Source organism: Sinocyclocheilus grahami, unplaced genomic scaffold, assembly GCF_001515645.1.
Source record: "Sinocyclocheilus grahami isolate Dianchi unplaced genomic scaffold, SAMN03320097.WGS_v1.1 scaffold85.1, whole genome shotgun sequence".
Lineage (NCBI taxonomy): Eukaryota > Metazoa > Chordata > Actinopteri > Cypriniformes > Cyprinidae > Sinocyclocheilus > Sinocyclocheilus grahami.
The window spans coordinates 1,929,383-1,947,517 of record NW_015505264.1 but is presented as its reverse complement, the minus strand read 5'-3'; the positions used below and the strand labels follow the sequence as shown (position 1 = coordinate 1,947,517).

The 18,135-nt window shown below is 40.4% G+C and overlaps 1 protein-coding gene across 1 annotated transcript in view; it reads left to right on the top strand.

Moving 5' to 3' along the window:
- Positions 1-201: 201 nt before the first annotated feature.
- The window catches only part of cnksr2a (connector enhancer of kinase suppressor of Ras 2a), a 100,230-nt gene continuing 82,296 nt past the window's right edge, over positions 202-18,135 (top strand). Inside the window, 1 exon segment of the mRNA XM_016274228.1 lies at positions 202-763. Coding sequence (XP_016129714.1) covers positions 700-763 — 64 coding nt within the window. The 5' untranslated portion in view covers positions 202-699.

Below are 18,135 nucleotides of genomic sequence, written 5' to 3'. Positions count from 1 at the left end.
CATATTCCAGACAAATACTTTGCATTCACTGCTTTTAAAGAGTTTCTGAAGCAGGGCGAACCAGCGTGCCCTCATTAAAATGAATACGGCCGAAAGCCTTTTATCCTCGTGGGAAATAAACCGAGCGCGCGAGTCAAATTCACTTTGCCGCACCACCCACAGGAGGAGCGCGCGCCCAATTGAATCAACGCTCGCCGCCGCTTTTGGAAGCGACGTTCACTTAAGTCCCCGTGGGTACGCCGCTCATTTCTCTCTGTCTTACTCTACATACCCACTAGTCCACATCTGAAAGGTACAGACCCCTAAAGAGGAGAAGAAAACGAAGGGAGGGGAAAGGAGAAACAGGGGAGACTGCAGTTGGTGCATGGCATGAAGACGCGAATGTTGGGGACCCGGCTGAGCATGGCACATTATACCAGGATCTGAACTGAAACGGGGACCTGGTTTGGGCTCTTAGATATGGGTGTTATATTAATAAGAAACCCTTGAGCTTGCAGGAGTAAGGTTAGGAATGCGCTTGATGTCGTTCGGTGTGACGCTTTTGGATGCGCAATTCTGGATGGGATGAAATCGCGTAACCGGGGGCCAAATCTAGGCGCTTAACGCGAGACCACCGATCTGAGCTCCCCAGAGCTGCGTTAAACCACATCTGCTGCCCCTCGGAGCCGTGCTGAGGGGACAACCACAGAAAGTTTCGCGATGGCTCTCGTCATGGAACCTGTTAGTAAATGGAGCCCCAGTCAAGTTGTGGACTGGATGAAAGGTACGTGATGCGTTTTGCTCCCTAAAGCCGCAAAGTCGTTCTAATCTAATGGCGCAGTAGTCAAGAAAAAAGATGATTTGATATGTCAGATCATTTATAATCTAGTTGGGCATTCTTGATGTCTCTTTCCCAAGTAGTGAAGGGTACAGGTGTCTGATGTTAATAATGGCAATCAGGCTGTGAATTACAGTAGGCTATGGGTTGGAGTCTGACCCTCAATGCAACGACTTGAAGGAAGTCAAAACAAAAGTCTTAAAAGTCAGCATTCCTTAACTTGTAACTATTTATAAGTTTGTGTTTCAATTAGCGTTTTCAGACAGCGTTCAGTATCCACAAAAGTTATTTTACAAGTTACTCGGAAAGCACTACATAAGTCCCGTTTGCCTCGTGAGGAGGTAACCATAGCAACAGTTCGCCGCCGAGCGCTTTCCGTTATGGTATGGTACGACAAAACACGACTAATGTCATTATTTCTCGCTTTATAATAGATTATCACAAATGTATAAGCGTTTTATTTCAAATGTCTTTAAGATAGTTGACGGTTAGCTAGGGACACTAGTTAGAAACGTCGACAGAAAATTACTGACTGAAATTCCTTTAAAAAGTCAATCGCACTGAAAGCTATAGATTAATACATATCAAATCACATAATTCAGCCAACAAAAGATATTTAGCGACTTATCTACAATCATGAGAATTTAACTTTGTAATGGCACATCAAGAAGCTTTCACTCCGAATCGCTCTACACCAGCAGGAATGGGAGTGCTGGTCACAGAACATCAAAAACCACCGTTATCGTTATTAGATGATTGTATGGGGGTCCTTAAATGTGATGTGAAGGAGCTTCCTCATGTAGGCTCTCGCTGAAGAAGAGAAGCAGAATCTTTGATGCGCGGAGGCGGAGGGGGCAAGATACGCACCTTCTCTGCTCTCGTGGGCGTGGGCGGCGTGTCCAGATTCGTCATCACAATAACAACTCGAGCAGTGAGTTATCGAGGTTGTATGACAGGATTCGAGCGCGTCCCAGTGGGATAATGATTCACAGATCTGTGATATAAGGCTTGTTATCAGATAACAGACATAAAATTGTCCTTCATATCATGTCTTCGAGCGAATATGTAATGACGAAGTAGAAATATGCGAGAATTGCATTAGGCTTTCTGTATTTGCAAATAATGAAGGTTATGAAAGCAGCATATTGTGCTACTTTATTAGTTTTTTTGCACTGGAAACCTCGGATGAACCAGGCCTACTATAGACTTTGGGGAGTAACATAGGTCCTATTCATATTACTGACACAGAGTTTGATTCTCAAATGAATACATTTGGTCCCCCAATCCTGAATATGTGGTCAAAGCTTTTATCCTCTCATTAAATTATGGATTTTTGCTTGTGCATGTGTACTAGAATTATGCAGTGTTTGTGTCTTGTCATTTGTGCGTCAATGTGAGCGTCTGTGAGGAACAGCTGAGAGACTAACCATCAGAGCAGGACTGTAAAGAAGGGATATTTGCCCTAATTTTGGATTCAAACTGTTGTGTGTACCACATTAACGGCCTGTAATTACATTTATTGTTGTGCTCTCTATCAAATTGTCTCATCATTCATCCATTCAGGCTTGTACTTATTAGCTATAATATCTACCTAGACCTAGTGGCTTGATACTGACCCTCGTTTACTGTCCCAATTACAAGCACATAACCTGCAAAAGATAGAGCTGCGGTATTTTACCTGCTTGTGAAGAGCAGATTAATTTAATAGCGCAGCTAATGCAGCTTACAGAGAGACAGGATGTAGCTGAATCAGTCTGGTTCAGGCTGAATTGAAGTGGAGGCCTATGTGTGTGTGTTGGAGGGGTACATATGTACATGAGCTTTAGGTCAAACTGCATCTGTGACTTATAGCAAATCTATTTTTCAGATTGTGACTCAGAGAGTCAGTGAGTGTTTTGAACGATGCCTGTACATGTTGCGCACTCCCCCAGGCCTACACATTACACTCAGCACACCCCCTCTATGGCCCTCTCTAAATGCCATTTTTAAAGTCTCGCTAATGCTGGAATGGTGTATTGGTGCTGCCTGGAGTGGCACAAACTCATTTACTTCAAAACATTTGGAAGAGACCACTGAAAGGTGGGAGGGATGTCACAAACAGCTTTGTCTGTTCTCGACGACACTTTAAAGTGATCATGTGGACACGAGACCAATTTTGTCCATGTTGCAGAGCCAGAAATAATATCCAGCACTTGAAAACAAAAATCAGACTTTAGGCCAGTTCACACCAAGAACGATAACTATAAAGTAGGGCTGTCAAACGATTAATCGCGATTAATCGCATCCAAAATAAAAGTTTGTTTTCACATGTGTGTGTACTTTGTACATTTATAATGCATATATAGCCTAAATACACGCATGTATATATTTAAAGATAAATGTTATATTAATATATAAAATATTTATATATAATATAAATTATAAATAACTATAAACGAATGACATGTAGGTGAGTAAATGATGACAGAATTTTTATTAAAATTAAATATACATTTCAGATATATAGTATGGATTTTGGTCTAACTATATGGCTTCAGAAGTCTTGCCGAGAAGAGAGTGGTGTGTATTTGATTAGGCTGGGGTCATTGAGATCAGACTGTGATTAATATGCATTAAATAAGAGGTGTGGAGCTGAAAGAACAGAGACAGCGAAGGGTCGTAAAATTGAAGATGCAAGCAAGTGAGACGTAGTGCTAGGACTGATTATTGTTAAATGGAGGATTCCTAAGACTTGCATTTTTAATTCTCTTTAATGAATATATTACTTTTCTATGTTTAATTGTTGTGGTTTCTCAGAGCCATGCTGGGCTTTTTAATAAACAGTGGTTAGGAAAGATGAGGCTGAGGATACAGCAGGACATTTAATGGTACATCAGCCTGTACCCTGGAGACTTTAACAGAATGATTTGCTCTGTTCTGAAATAGCATGGCCTCAGTGTCTTGGTTAAAAGGTTACTATTAGCAGATGTCGCAAACCAATAAATGACAATGTGTTTGTTTCGGTGTGCGACTGTTTGCAAGAGCTGCACAGTTTGGTCAAAAAGATCTCAGATATTGTGTTTGTGATTTAAACAGCAATATTGTAAACCTATTGCTGATGCTTACATAATTAAAATCATATATAATTTTAATTAAAAAATAATTGCAAATAATAATATAAATTATATAATACATAATTATAATAATTTTTTTCATTTTGAGAATTATTCATCACACCGATGCTGTTTTGACTAGAAAGATGACAGAAAGATTTAAGTTAACTTAAGAAATATTTATTTAAATATTATAAAATATAAAAAAATCTTAAAATCTATTAACAAATGTGGATAATGTATTATTTTTTAAATTTTAATTTCAATTAATTATTTTAACTGTATAAATATTTTAATATTTTGATAAAATTCAGTAGTTTCATGTATTGAAAGAGGTCTCATGTTCCACTGCTGAGCATTCATGATGTTTTGCTCTCATTGAAAACTTGAAGCACTTATTATGACATAATATCGCAATTTGCATAGAACAACTTCTTAGAATTACTTAACCTAAATTTGTATATTTTTGTTATAATGATGACAGATTTTAGTTTATGGAAAAATTACCTTTTAAGTTCAGTCAAGGCATTTCCTTGGAAATAATTAAGCCAGCTGTGGCCTTCATGTCCTCACTTTTTAAGGATTGAACACCCTTTTTTTTGTGTTCGGAATGCAACTGCTGGAAACACAGCTTTAGGGTGTCTGTGGGTGTATGACTGCTCCTTCCTCTTGATTAGCTTTCTGACCGCGGGGCTTTAGATCTAATCAAGTTCTGTCACATCACTGCAGCCTCACAAACTCTGATAGACAGCAAGTCTGCTCTTTCCATCTCTCTATCTCCAGTTCTTACTTTGTTTCTCCTTTTCTTGCTCTTTCCCATAAGTGCTATGTATAATCATCTCCTGTGGCTACCAGTGTGCATCACTTTCCATGAATACAGTATGCTTATTTAGTAAAAGCATCAGAGACATAAATCCCATATATATATATATATATATATATATATATATATATTTTTTTTTTTTTTGTAAGAAGTATTAGAAATGTTATGTAACATAAAATTAACCTAACATGAAGCTATGAGCAAAACGTTGGTGTTGACTGTATTCATCAAGCCCAACCACTAAATCCTGTTATCTAAATTATTGTTCGAAAAATATATTTTTCAGGCTCTTTTTTTATATGTCTCATGTCCTATTTGTAGAAAGCGCCATGTATCTGCTATGCTGGCCAACACATTCCAGAGAACAGCGAAGTAAACATCTCAGCCTCTGATTGAAGGCCCGCCTCTGATGCCAATGCCTCCATCTCTGTAAAGATTAGGGTGGAGCTCTTTGGCTGAACTAAAACCAGCCTCTGTGGTTTCCCAGTTAGACTGTGGTCCTGGTCTTGCTGTGCTTTTGTGGCTTGTGGTTTTACTGGGAGGCAACAGTGCTTCAGATAGAGTCATTGAGGGAGTGTTCAATATAACCGACCGATGCTGGGAGCTGTGCACTAGAGCCTATAAATCTGCTGATGGATCATTCAAGTCCTGAATCAGTACCTACTGAGATATTTTGGTATCAAAATCAATTCGACTGCGAATTGTTCATCACACAGATGCAGTGATGAATAGATAAAATGACTGAGTCAGAGCTCTTTTATAGTTCATTAGACTCTGTTGTGTTCATTTAAATATTAACTTTTTCTCAGATTTTCCTTTGGAGAAATAAAATAATATTTTTGTAATATATTATTGAATAATAATATAAAATTATGTATTATTATTATATTTAAAGAAAATTAAATTAAACAGTTATCGAAATACCGTAAGTCTATAAATCTATGTGACAAAAATGTGAATAAAGTGAAAAATGAAAAAAAGTCTGAGAGGCTGGCAGTTATGTTCGTTTAAAGGAGACATATTATGCCCCTTTTACAATATGTAATATAAGTCTCTGGTGTCCCCAGAATGTGTCTGTAAAGTTTTGGCTTAAAATACCCCACAGATCATTTATTATATAATTTTGAAAATGCCTGTTTTGAGTGGAAGCAGAAACACGTTGTTTTTCGGGCCTGTGTCTTTAAATGGAAGTGAGCTGCTGCTCCCCGCCCCCTTTTCCAGAATAGAGCTGTGCCTTTACAGCTCGTACCTGCTAAAAACATCTGTTTTTGGTTCTGATTATCATGTTTATCGAGCTGAAATCATGCGTTTTAAACCGTATAAAACTAAGCGTTTGAGAGAGGCGGGGCATAGAGGGCCTACAATAATGTACAGTATTTGAAAAATAATGTGTTTTTTGAACATTAAAGCATGTCAACATATTCTGTTACACCAAATACACCAAATAATGATCTTTAAAAAAGCATCATATGACCCCTTTAAAACTTCTGATATATGGTTTTCTGAGTGCACACATCTGAAGCACACAGACAGAAAGCGGCTGTCACAGCACGTGAGTACTAAACTAAGTTCTCATTCACACAAGTTTACGTTAAAAACACACATGAGTTACAAAAACAGTCGGTTATGTCTGTGAAGGTAAACTGCTGGGAAATAAATTGCATGTTTATTTTAGATCTGTGTGGCAGCAGAATATACAGTAAATAAATCAATAATTCCACTGCTCTCTTGTCTCCTCTGAGGCTGGGACTCTAAATAGCGTTCTGTGCTCGTCTGTGCAGCCAAAGACAGAACAGTTAGCATGTTTTGCTCGAACCTTCGCCATGGCATTAGAGCTGGTACACCGTTGTCGCCTGTGAAATCAAAATGATGGCACTGTGAGTGGAAGTTTACAGATTAAGGGGCGGTAATATTATAATGAGATCCCTTTGCCATGTCACCAAGGGAGCTAAATCAGACACGCTCGTTTTTTCAGACGCTTGCAGAAAAAGGCTTACCAAAACAAAGTTACTGGGTTAACCTATTTAACGTTTCCTTGGTTGGTAGATGCACCGGGACCTGATTATTGCACTTAAAACCTGGAAAAGTCAAATTTTCATGATATGTAACTTTTAAATACCAACTTCATCTCAGATTTTGCCTAAAATTCCTTTGGAAAAACACAGCTTGAATATTTCTGTAATATATTATTGATAATAATAATAATAATAATAATAATTTATTATTTTATAAAAAGACAATTAAATGAAGCAAGTGTCGAAATACAGTAAGACTATAAAACTATGTAACAAAAATGTGGATAAAAAAATGTCTGAAAATCTGGATATTATGGTCGTTTAAAGGGATCATCAGATGCGACATGCACTTTTACAAGTTGTTTGAACTGAAATGTGTTTTGGCAGTGTGTGTACACAATCACCCTATAATGATAAAGATCCACTCAGTGTTTTTTTTTTTTAATCTCGTTAAATCATTTCCCCTCTCTCAAATCAAGCCATTCTCAGATGCCTGAGACCCAGGCCCTTCCCATGATTGTTGATTGACACTAGCGTTTTACTTTAGACCCGCCCTGAGTGAGCTGTTACCAGTCCGCCATTGTTACAATGCCGGAGCAGGAGTAGACAAGAATGGCTCCTACGCTATTGAGGTGTTCTGTTGTTGGATGTAGTAATAAACATAGCAGTCGTCATTTACTCCCGACATCTGAGCCTCTGTAGATGCAGTGGATTACCATTGTTTTTGAAGGGAATGAGCCCCCGATCTACCTAAATGCGTTTATGATCGCGTGAATCATTCGTGATCCAGCCTCACCTACAGAAGAAGTGAGTATAAGGTTCTTTTATGAATCTTTGCAAATCACCTTTCCTAATAACGTACTAGTTAGCAAGTTATTAAAGTAAACAGTCTCATGAGAATGGCTCGTCGCCCCACGAAAGAGAGGGGCGGGGTGAGCAGAGCTCATTAGCATTTAAAGGAACATGCACTAAAACAGGTTGCTGAAAACAGAGCTGATTTTGACAAGGTAAAAAAGGTGTTGTTTTACACTACCATTGAGAAATTTTAACCAAAGTATGTTATAGACTATTCATTAAGACCCTAAAGAAACATATCAACTTGTGGAAAATGGGCATCCGATGACCCCTTTAAATGTCAACTTTGTTTTTAGATTTTTTCCTCAAATTCCTTTCTAAATTCCTTTGGAAAAACAAAACTTGGATATTTCTATGACATTATTTAAAATAAAATAAAATAAATAAAAACTTTGTTTCAGGTTTTTCCTTGAATTCTGCTGGAAAAATAAAACTCGAATATTAATAATACATTATTAAATAATAATGATTTATTATTATTAAATAAAAAGTAATAAAAAATGAAACCATTATCGACATACTATATAGAATATACTATATAGCAAAATTATGGATGGAGAAGCTGAATACAGCAGTATATCATGCCTGTCTATGGGAAACAATTGAGATATTAGAGAGAGAGCTTTTTTGTTTTCTTCCCCTTTAGCTGCTACATGCACATAGATCTAACAATTATATATAATTCAAAACACTTCAAGAGTATCAGCTCATTCGCTTTGAACAAAAAACCTGAACTCATTTTCCTTCCCAGCATTTTTCGCTTGAACTTTTTCTTTTTTACCAATCGAGCAGAAGAAGAATCGCAGCTTCAGCTAAAATATCTTGACAGAAAGATGAAAGACCACGTAACGGCATGTCTCTCTCTCTCCGCTTCACACCGTCATAATTGATTGTCATGTAGGAAGGTGCATTAGCTGCTTTTTTAGGATGCTTGCCTGAAATGAGACACTTTCGTTTTGGGGCGTTCAGCTCAGAATGGTTTGGTGCATTCTTTGATGGTTTATGAGGTTAAAATTGAGTGGAAAATGTATAGCACGCACTTATGGAGGTCATCTGAGCATATGTATTCACACACACACACACACACACACACACACACACACACACACACACACACACACACACACACACACACACACACACACACACACACACACACACACACACACACACACACACACACACACACACACACACACACACACACACACACACACACACACACACACACACACACACACACACACACACACACATGTATCAGGCTGTCCAACTAAGGCATTTTGGGGATTCCAGGCCTGTCTTCGGGGTGTGTCTTAAGGGAACACATGAATATTGTATTTCATATGACATGTGGCGGAGCTGGGGAGGATTGACTGCATGTGTGTGACAGAAATACAGAAATGGTAGAGAGCGAGAGGAAGAAAGCGAGGTTAAAGACCTTTGAATAATAATACACACACACACACACACGCAGAGCTGTAGCGCTGCGTCCTGGGCTGCAGCTTCGAGGGGCGGGTGTGTGGGTGTGTGGCTTGGCTCGGGGCGACTCTTCCCTCCTGTGAAAAAGTGTAAAAGTGTGTTTGTGTGCTGTCAGTGGGTGTAAAGGGTGTGAGTCATCTCTGAATCACTTTATAGAACTAAAGAACCGCAGTATAGAGAGAAATATTCAGCAAAACACTCCGATACAGTATGTACTCGGTAAAAGACTGTACACGCTGCGCTGTTTCCCGTCTGTCAGAGCTCACATTTGTCCTGGACGGTGATCTGAAGATCATCTAAGGAATGAAACCACAACAACTCTTCAGAGGCCGCTCGCAAAAGCAGGCCAAAGCTGCAGAGTTTTACAGATGGGAGGAAAACGGTGACGCTCGCTATCCTCTTGAACAGTTGTTTCATGTCTGCAGGGAGGAGAGCATCTGTTAGGAGACAAACTGGGTGGGGAACACCTGGGCTCCTCTGCTGATGCTCTGGATTCAGATCGTTACTCAAGAGTCAGTACCTGAGAGAGATCAGAAACAGGCTTTTAGGCGGTTGATGTGAAAATGGGATTCATGAGTAGGTGTTGCTGCTCTAGATCCATTAGAAGAGGGACTACAGAGTTTGTCTGTAATGTTGTTGAGTCTGTGATGCTCCGAGTCAGATTTGTTATCATACTGGTAGGAAAGAGAAGTGGCAAATGCAATTTTAATATATCCTGAGTGCAAAATGGAGACTTACACCTTCATAGATTTTCTTCTGAGAAAAAGACCTCAGCAATTTTGTGTGCACTCTAAAAACTTAAATTATGATGTACTAGGCCTATTTTTTTTGGTAAAACATCTAAAATGATTAAGTTGAACGAAAGCTGTGAATTCAATTAAGTATACCTTATGAATTGAATAAATGATAGTAAAAAAGATCTTAAGGTCTACATTTGGTGCGAATAAGCCCTATAAATCCTAATACAACATAACATTAAACATTAATTTTGTGCAAAAACACACAAAATAATACTTTCAACATTTGCTCTCCTTATACAGTCTGTATCAAAGCATGCTGGGAATGTCAGATTTCCATCTTTCTTTGCGAGTGATTGTTAAATGTGTCCAATAAATTTACAACTCATTTCTTTGTTGATGTTAAAGTTGGTGTTAAAGATGAAGAATATTTATGGAATGAGGAATAATTGTAGTTTTAATCAGGATAATTTCTCCATTACCATATATTTTGATTGAAATTGAACAAAAATGTTATGAATATCTTAATAATATAGTAAATAATAGATAGTACATTTTAAACAAAACTATTGAATATTTTTGACATTTATCTAACTCAAACAATCACTTAAGTGATAATCAGATTTTACAAAGGTAGTCTAGTTATATGTTTAGTGTAGTAATTTTCTGTATTTTCTATAATCTTCTATAGACGTACAGAAGCTCTCAAACTGCACATAGAAGATCAAATCTGAAATCAGAAACCAGAGATTTCAAAATGATCTCAAACATTTCTTGTTAAATTCAGAAAGCGTTTCAGAAGAGATCTCAGGAGTGATTTCATATTTGCCAAGATTATGGAATCAAAAATCAGAGATCTCAGTATGAGCTCATATATCCTAATTCACAGTATGTCGAAGTGTTTGGGGAATTTAGCTGTTGAAAATATAACATTTTAACTCATGAACAAAATGACTTGAATAAATAAATCTTTCAAATGATATTGAAAGATCAAGTCATTGAAATGATCTTCCCATTACTAGTTTATACTTCAATGAAACCTAATTAAGAACTCAATTGAGTCGCCTGAAAAATAAACGTCTGAGCTATTACATTTTGTGAGGGTTCTTATATGGTTACCGTAAGTATATTATTTCCCATGCATTAAAACCTACACTCATCCTTCCATTTTCATTGCAAGGAAGGTGAAGAGATAAGAGGAAACAATAGGAAAGTGGGATTGGAAATGATTCAAACTCAGGATGCCTGTGTGCATCGTGTGTCAAAGCATATGCATGCTTTTTTCTCAGATAAGTGCTGTAGAACAAGCTGATCTGAAGAACCTATAATGTAGCCTCAAGAATGTTACTCTGAAGACCATATAACCTCAAGAACATAAAGAACATAACAGTTATGTTTTGTTCAAAACCACAGAGAAGAAACCAATCTGAAATAGTGTGTTTATTTTGTTGTAGAAGACTGTATTTATGAACATTCAGTGTTGGCCCAAGAACCAGCCCTTCAGCTCTCCTACTCCAGCAGAGGCTTGAGGCCCAGCTCTGCACAGCTGGACGGCTCATTTTGAGATGGGGTTTTTATTTAACTGATGAATTTCTCATCTCCAGAAAGTCCCCTATGGCTTTAAGATTAAGTGATGGCAGAGGAAGGATGATTCAGTGATGGACACACACACACTTTTGGAGCCTCATCGCAGGTGGTGTCATGACAGAACGGCAAAAAGCCTGTGTAGGAGTTCACAGCTGATTCATGGGTATTCTTATCCCATCCTTTTGCAATCTGTGTTCATGTTTCTTTTCAGGGATGTCACACCTTTTTGTAACCGTAACTAGGGCTACATTCACACTGCAAGAATTAGTACTTAATTCTGATTTATTGCTTATATCCATTTTTTTCTTACATTATTAACATTATTATCAGATTTGAGTGTGGACTGGTCACAGTGGCAAGTAGCATGCTGTCGTACATGGAGGCAACTGAAGTCAGTGTTTACGTTTCATTTAGGGTGACATACCTTGAAAGACAGCAATTTCATGTGCAGGTAATAAGGAAGACGAGGATGAGGAGAAAAGTTTTTCTTGTATATTTTCCCCACAAGTTTTGCATTATAGAGCTGTCACTGACTCACTGTACTACTAATGAGTACTACAAATTATCAAGGCCCAAGCATCAACACTTGCAGTGTGAACGTAACCTAAATGAAGCAATGTTACTAACTTAAATACGCTATTCAGTAGATTGGCAGTAGCTTAGTGTTTATTTTCCAGAAACATGCTAACTTTCCCAACAAGCAGTTTTGTAACATATCAAGGTGCTACATCACTGCTTTTTTGACGACAGTCTCTTATAGCTTTCAAAGGTCTGATTAATTTCAGTGAATTAATCAGTTAAAATTATTCAATGATTTGTTTGAGTCCTTGTGAAAATACAGTAAAAGTGAAAGATTATTACAATTTAAAATTACCGTATTTAAAATGTAATATAATGTAAAATGTAATTTATTCCTGTGATGGCAAAGCAGCAATTACTCCAGTCTTCAGTGTCACATGATCTTTCAGAAATCATCCAAGCTGATTTTTCTGCTCAAGAAACATTTCTTATTACTAACACTGAAAACAGTTGTTAATAAATATTAGCAACTGCTTAATATTTTGGTGGATTTTTCAGGATTCGTTGATGAACAGAAAGTTCAAAAGAACAGCATTCGTTTGAAAAGATAAAAAATGTTTTTATTAAGTATATATTAAAAAAATATCCCTCCCCTTTAAATGGCATCAGTGTGCTTATCTTGGTTCCCTTTCAAGGGAATTTCGAACTGTGTCCTCTAGGGGTCGCTATGGGGGGAACGCCTCGTCGTGACCCGTGTCTGAAGCATACATTGAAAAAACACCAACATGTTGGCCGGCGACAGCCCATGACGTCACTACCGGTGCGACTATAGTATAAATAGGCGCCGGGAGAACATGTCATTCTCTTCGTCGTCTTCATTGACTGTTTTGTTTGACGCGTGCATTTGAACGTGGTAAGAGCGATCTACTATCTATTATTATGGCGAGCACTAGCAGAGCGTTTAGAGGGTGATTTGACACCTGATGACACACACGATCTCTGCGTTTTGTGTTTGGGCGAGGAGCACGCACGTTACGTCCTTGAGGGGGCGATTTGTGTGCATTGTGAGCGTTTTTCGATGAAAAAGCTCCGCTCTTGTTTGTCTCTTTTTTCGAGGAAAGAGGGGCAGCCATCTGCTCCCCACGGTTCAGGACCCGCCGCTGCTGAGGCACGGAGGAGAATGAGCTCATGGGGTTCGCAGGTGGACCTGGCTGATGAGTTTAGGGAGGGGCTTTCCTTCTCGCGCTCGTTGGCTGCGGACGAGAGAGAGCCGCTGGAGGATGATGTTATCTCTTTGACATCATCTGATCCGGGGGCCAGTGCTCTGCTGGGTTTAGCCCAGGAAGAGCAGGAGATGTCTGAGGACGGCGAAGAGGCTGAGGCTGAGCCTTCCCAATCCTCCTGCCCTGCGTATGGTGAGCTGTTGAAAGTTATGGATCGCACCACGGCGAGGTTAGACTTGTCGTGGAAGCGGGCCAAGAGAGTCTCGATGAGCGTTATCTTTCTGACCATAACCGTCCAGCTCAGGTGAGCCTTCCATTCTTTCCTGATTTGCATACTGAAATCGAGAAGGAATGGAAGAGGCTGTTTTCTTCTCGCATCTATCGATTCCAGCATACGAGTTATGCCAGCATCGAGGCGAGGCGTGAAAACGGCTATGAGAGGATGCCCCCTGTAGAAGAGACGCTGGCTAGTTATCTCTCTTCTGGCGAGACATCCTCCCTTAATACTCCCTCCTTGCCATCTAAGACCCTCTAGGATACATTGCGCTTAAATCGCAGGGCATACGCAGCAGCAGGTCAGGCTGTGGCTTCGTTGCACACTATGGCGGTGCTCCAGGCGTATCAGGCTGATCTGCTGAAAGACCTGGATAAAGGCGAGGGCCTTTCTCCTGATCGGGTAGCTGAGCTGCGCCACACCACAAATCTTGCTCTCCGTGCTACTAAACAGGCCGCCTCCGCCATGGGCAGGTCTATGGCGGCGATGGTGGTAACAGAGAGACATCTGTGGGTGAACCTGGCAGATATCGGGAAGAAAGAGAGGGGCTTTCTTCTCGATGCTCCGGTTTCGCCTTCTGAACTTTTTGGTACCTCCGTTGAGACGGTGGTCGAGAAGTTCAGGGAGGCAAAGGCGTGCTCAGCAGCCTTTAAATCCTTCATTCCACGAAGTTCCAGGTCTGAGACCGAACAACATAGGGGTCTTGAGCCCGAACAACATAGGCGGTTTGAGGATCAGAGACGGGCATAGAAGGCTAGTGTCGCGACACGCGCTCCTCCTCCGCCCGCGGGTAGGGGAAGGAGGAATCGCAGGTCAAAGGGAGGAAGGTAAGACCTAAGAGATGTGATCCAGACAAGGCGTCAGTGCTTTCGTCCAGATCAGAGTGATACGTGAGTATCTACTCATTTCCTTCGGGGATGTCACATCTGCCCTTTTTCTTCCCCTTCCTAATTCCCCTGTAACCACCAGCACTCCACCTGACCGAGGTTAGGTGGGAATTTTCCTGCATTACAGTCTCCTATGCTGGACCTATGATGTTTTTGGTTGGTTCTATGACTTCATAGCAACCACCTTACTGATGGTCCGGACTAGAGGCTTCTCTGGAATCGCCTTTTGAGCGGGGTTCCGGTGCGGGAACCATGGTGGATGAGTATGATCCATTTTATATATATACAGTGGGTACAGAAAGTATTCAGACCCCCTTAAATGTTTCACTCTTTGTTATATTGCAGCCATTTACTAAAATCATTTAAGTTAATTTTTTCCCCTCATTAATGTACACACAGCACCCCATATTGACAGAAAAACACAGAATTGTTGACATTTTTGCAGATTTATTAAAAAAGAAAAACTGAAATATCACATGGTCCTAAGTATTCAGACCCTTTGCTGTGACACTCAAATATTTAACTCAGGTGCTGTCCATTTCTTCTGATCATCCTGGAGATGGTTCTACACCTTCATTTGAGTCCAGCTGTATTTGATTATACTGATTGGACTTGATTAGGAAAACCACACACCTGTCTATATAAGACCTTACAACTCACAGTGCATGTCAGAGCAAATGAGAATCACGAGTCCTTTCTAAGGTAGGTCCTCTGTGAGCACCCCTTTGCTGGATTCAGAAACCAGGTGCTCGACTTGCAATGTTACCTCACTCGTCGATATTGTGTCCAGCCGGTATGATAGCCCTGGTGCCGGCTTCATACTTCCTGGACCGTGCGGCCAGGTCAGAGGCTTCTGCGGGAACCTTCTTGATCATCAGGCCCCCGGTACGACACTGCAAAAAGATTCCTGGATGTCTGGGCTCCAGGATATCCCCTCTTGCTGAGGCATCGAGCGGGAAGTATAGGTGGCATTTGCGAGAACCTTCTTGTGTAATGCTGTCTCAGGCAGTGCTCCCCTCGCCTTAGAGGGTTGTATTTGAGTTTGCCTCTCCCGTTTGGCCCAGTACCTCCGGGTATCTGTGATCAGATGCCTGGAAATTTAAATCCATGCTATGGTAAGTGCACACGCTAAAGTCTGTGCACTTTCTGAAACCCACATAGTGGTAAGTGTGCACGTTGAACACTGCACACTTTCTAAAATCCACAGTAGTGGTAAGTGTGCACGTGAAGGCTTTGTGCACTTTCTAAAATCCACAGTAGTGGTAAGTGTGCACGTGAAGGCTTTGTGCACTTTCTAAAATCCACAGTAGTGGTAAGTGTGCACGTGAAGGCTTTGTGCACTTTCTAAAATCCACAGTAGTGGTAAGTGTGCACGTGAAGGCTTTGTGCACTTTCTAAAATCCACAGTAGTGGTAAGTGTGCACGTGAAGGCTTTGTGCACTTTCTAAAATCCACAGTAGTGGTAAGTGTGCACGTGAAGGCTTTGTGCACTTTCTAAAATCCACAGTAGTGGTAAGTGTGCACGTGAAGGCTTTGTGCACTTTCTAAAATCCACAGTAGTGGTAAGTGTGCACGTGAAGGCTTTGTGCACTTTCTAAAATCCACAGTAGTGGTAAGTGTGCACGTGAAGGCTTTGTGCACTTTCTAAAATCCACAGTAGTGGTAAGTGTGCACGTGAAGGCTTTGTGCACTTTCTAAAATCCACAGTAGTGGTAAGTGTGCACGTGAAGGCTTTGTGCACTTTCTAAAATCCACAGTAGTGGTAAGTGTGCACGTGAAGGCTTTGTGCACTTTCTAAAATCCACAGTAGTGGTAAGTGTGCACGTGAAGGCTTTGTGCACTTTCTAAAATCCTATATGGTGAGGGCTTTGCGCGGTTGCTTAGTGCCCTTTCTTGAGCTGGTTTAAGCCCCGTTCACCTTGGGCACCACTCCACTTAGGTATCCTAGGATACCTACTTTAACAGGGTGTGGCCACTAGAGGTCTGTTGAGACAGTTCCTTTCAGAGCTTATGCAAGAGCAAGTGGTAGCCCCTGTGTGACAGGCCAAGACTTAGTGTATACTAGGTTCTTGGTCGTATCCCCTTAAAGGAATCCATTATGATCCCAAGCCTTGAGCTCTACCCCGGGCCCAGGAGTCTGGCCCTAACAGGTAAGTTGGGTATGTAGCCTAGGCCTTTGGTCGTAGGGGATAAAGTCACAGACAGCCGTCTGACGTCCCAGGGGCAACTCACCATAAAAATGGTAAAGTTGGTACTTAGTGCTCGCCATGGTTCTGGCCCGCACTCCCCTCAGCATGGCGGCGTGGGTATATCGTTCCCCATAGCGACCCCTAGGGGATGCAGTTCGAAGTTCCCTTGAAAGGGAACGTCTCAGGTTACTTATGTAACCATGGTTCCCTGAGTAGGGAACGAGACACTGCGTCCTCTAGGCTTCCTGCCATACTTCGAATGCTAGCTTCAGATGAAGAAGTGAATGACATGTTCTCCTGGCGCCTATTTACACACGGCTGTCGCCGGCCAACGTGTTGTTAGTGTTTTTTCAATGTATGCTTCAGACACGGGTCACGATGAGGCGTTCGCCCCATAGCGACCCCTAGAGGACTATCTCATTCCCTACTCAGGGAACCATGGTTACATAAGTAACCTGAGACGTTTTCTTTCTAAACTTGTGTGTAGCTACTGTAACTATGATTTTTTTAAAGTGTAGCTTGAGATTAGTTTAACTACTTTAAATTATATATATCTTGTTGCTTTGAAATCAACAGTTTCAAAATAGTTACCCTATCACTGCTATCTGTGTACCATTAAATTGCACAAATCACCACAGTAGCCTTAAAAACAAATCAGGGAAACACTATGAGTTTCCCATAAACCCTTGAGCACTTTGTGGCCTTGAACGGTTGTCACGACAACCCTTTCCAGTGGTCACCAAGTCTGCATAATGCACAGCACGGCTGCCAGAAATGAGATGAAAAAAGAAGATGAATAGAATATTGAAGGAAGAGCACGACTAAATGACATTACTTAGACTGTGTCTGGGAGAGTTGGGAGGGTTCCGAATATCAGTAACTCTAGAGCTTTTTACCAGATCGTTTTATCTATCATTCAATGACGGGAAGCCGGGGAGGTGTTTAATATGTGTCATATTTTAAGTGCTCAGGCTAAACTTTTTTCTTTATATCCTTTTGGCCCATTTTCTGGAATTTTCTCTCTCTCCCTGAATTTTTACTGTGCTACCTGTCAGAAGAGCAGGCTGTGTGCAATGAATAATGCACTGTAACAGAGCGAGGCTATTCTAATACCCCTGCATGACTGAGGGTTTGCAGAGACAGCAAGACAGTGGGTCTGTTCAGGACAGAATATATGATCTGTAAATAATACCTCAGAATCGTTAATAAATCCACTACAGTGATGAATTATTTGCAAGCTGCTTGAAGGTAAGCAGGGGGCACCTTTGCTGTCTGATAACAGTGTGTCTTCACTGCTGCTCTGTGCGTCTGCTCATTTAAGTGTGTATTTCTTATCTTTTTCTCTGTTCTTCCATGTACATTTGAATGGAACAATATATTGGTGGAAGCGGATTTATTTTTTTGAAAAAAAAGTGGAGAAAAATGTTTACTGTATTGGATTACAGTCATATGTCTGTCTTTATAGTACAACAGAAGGTTAATTCTTTAGTAATATGATTCTAAAGGGGCTTGAGAAAGAAAGGAAAAATAAGGTCTCTGGAACCCCAACCATAATGTACACTACTGTTTTTTTTTTTTTAGGGAAAGAAATGAACTTTTTTTCTGCAAGAATGCATTAAATCAATCAAAAGTGAT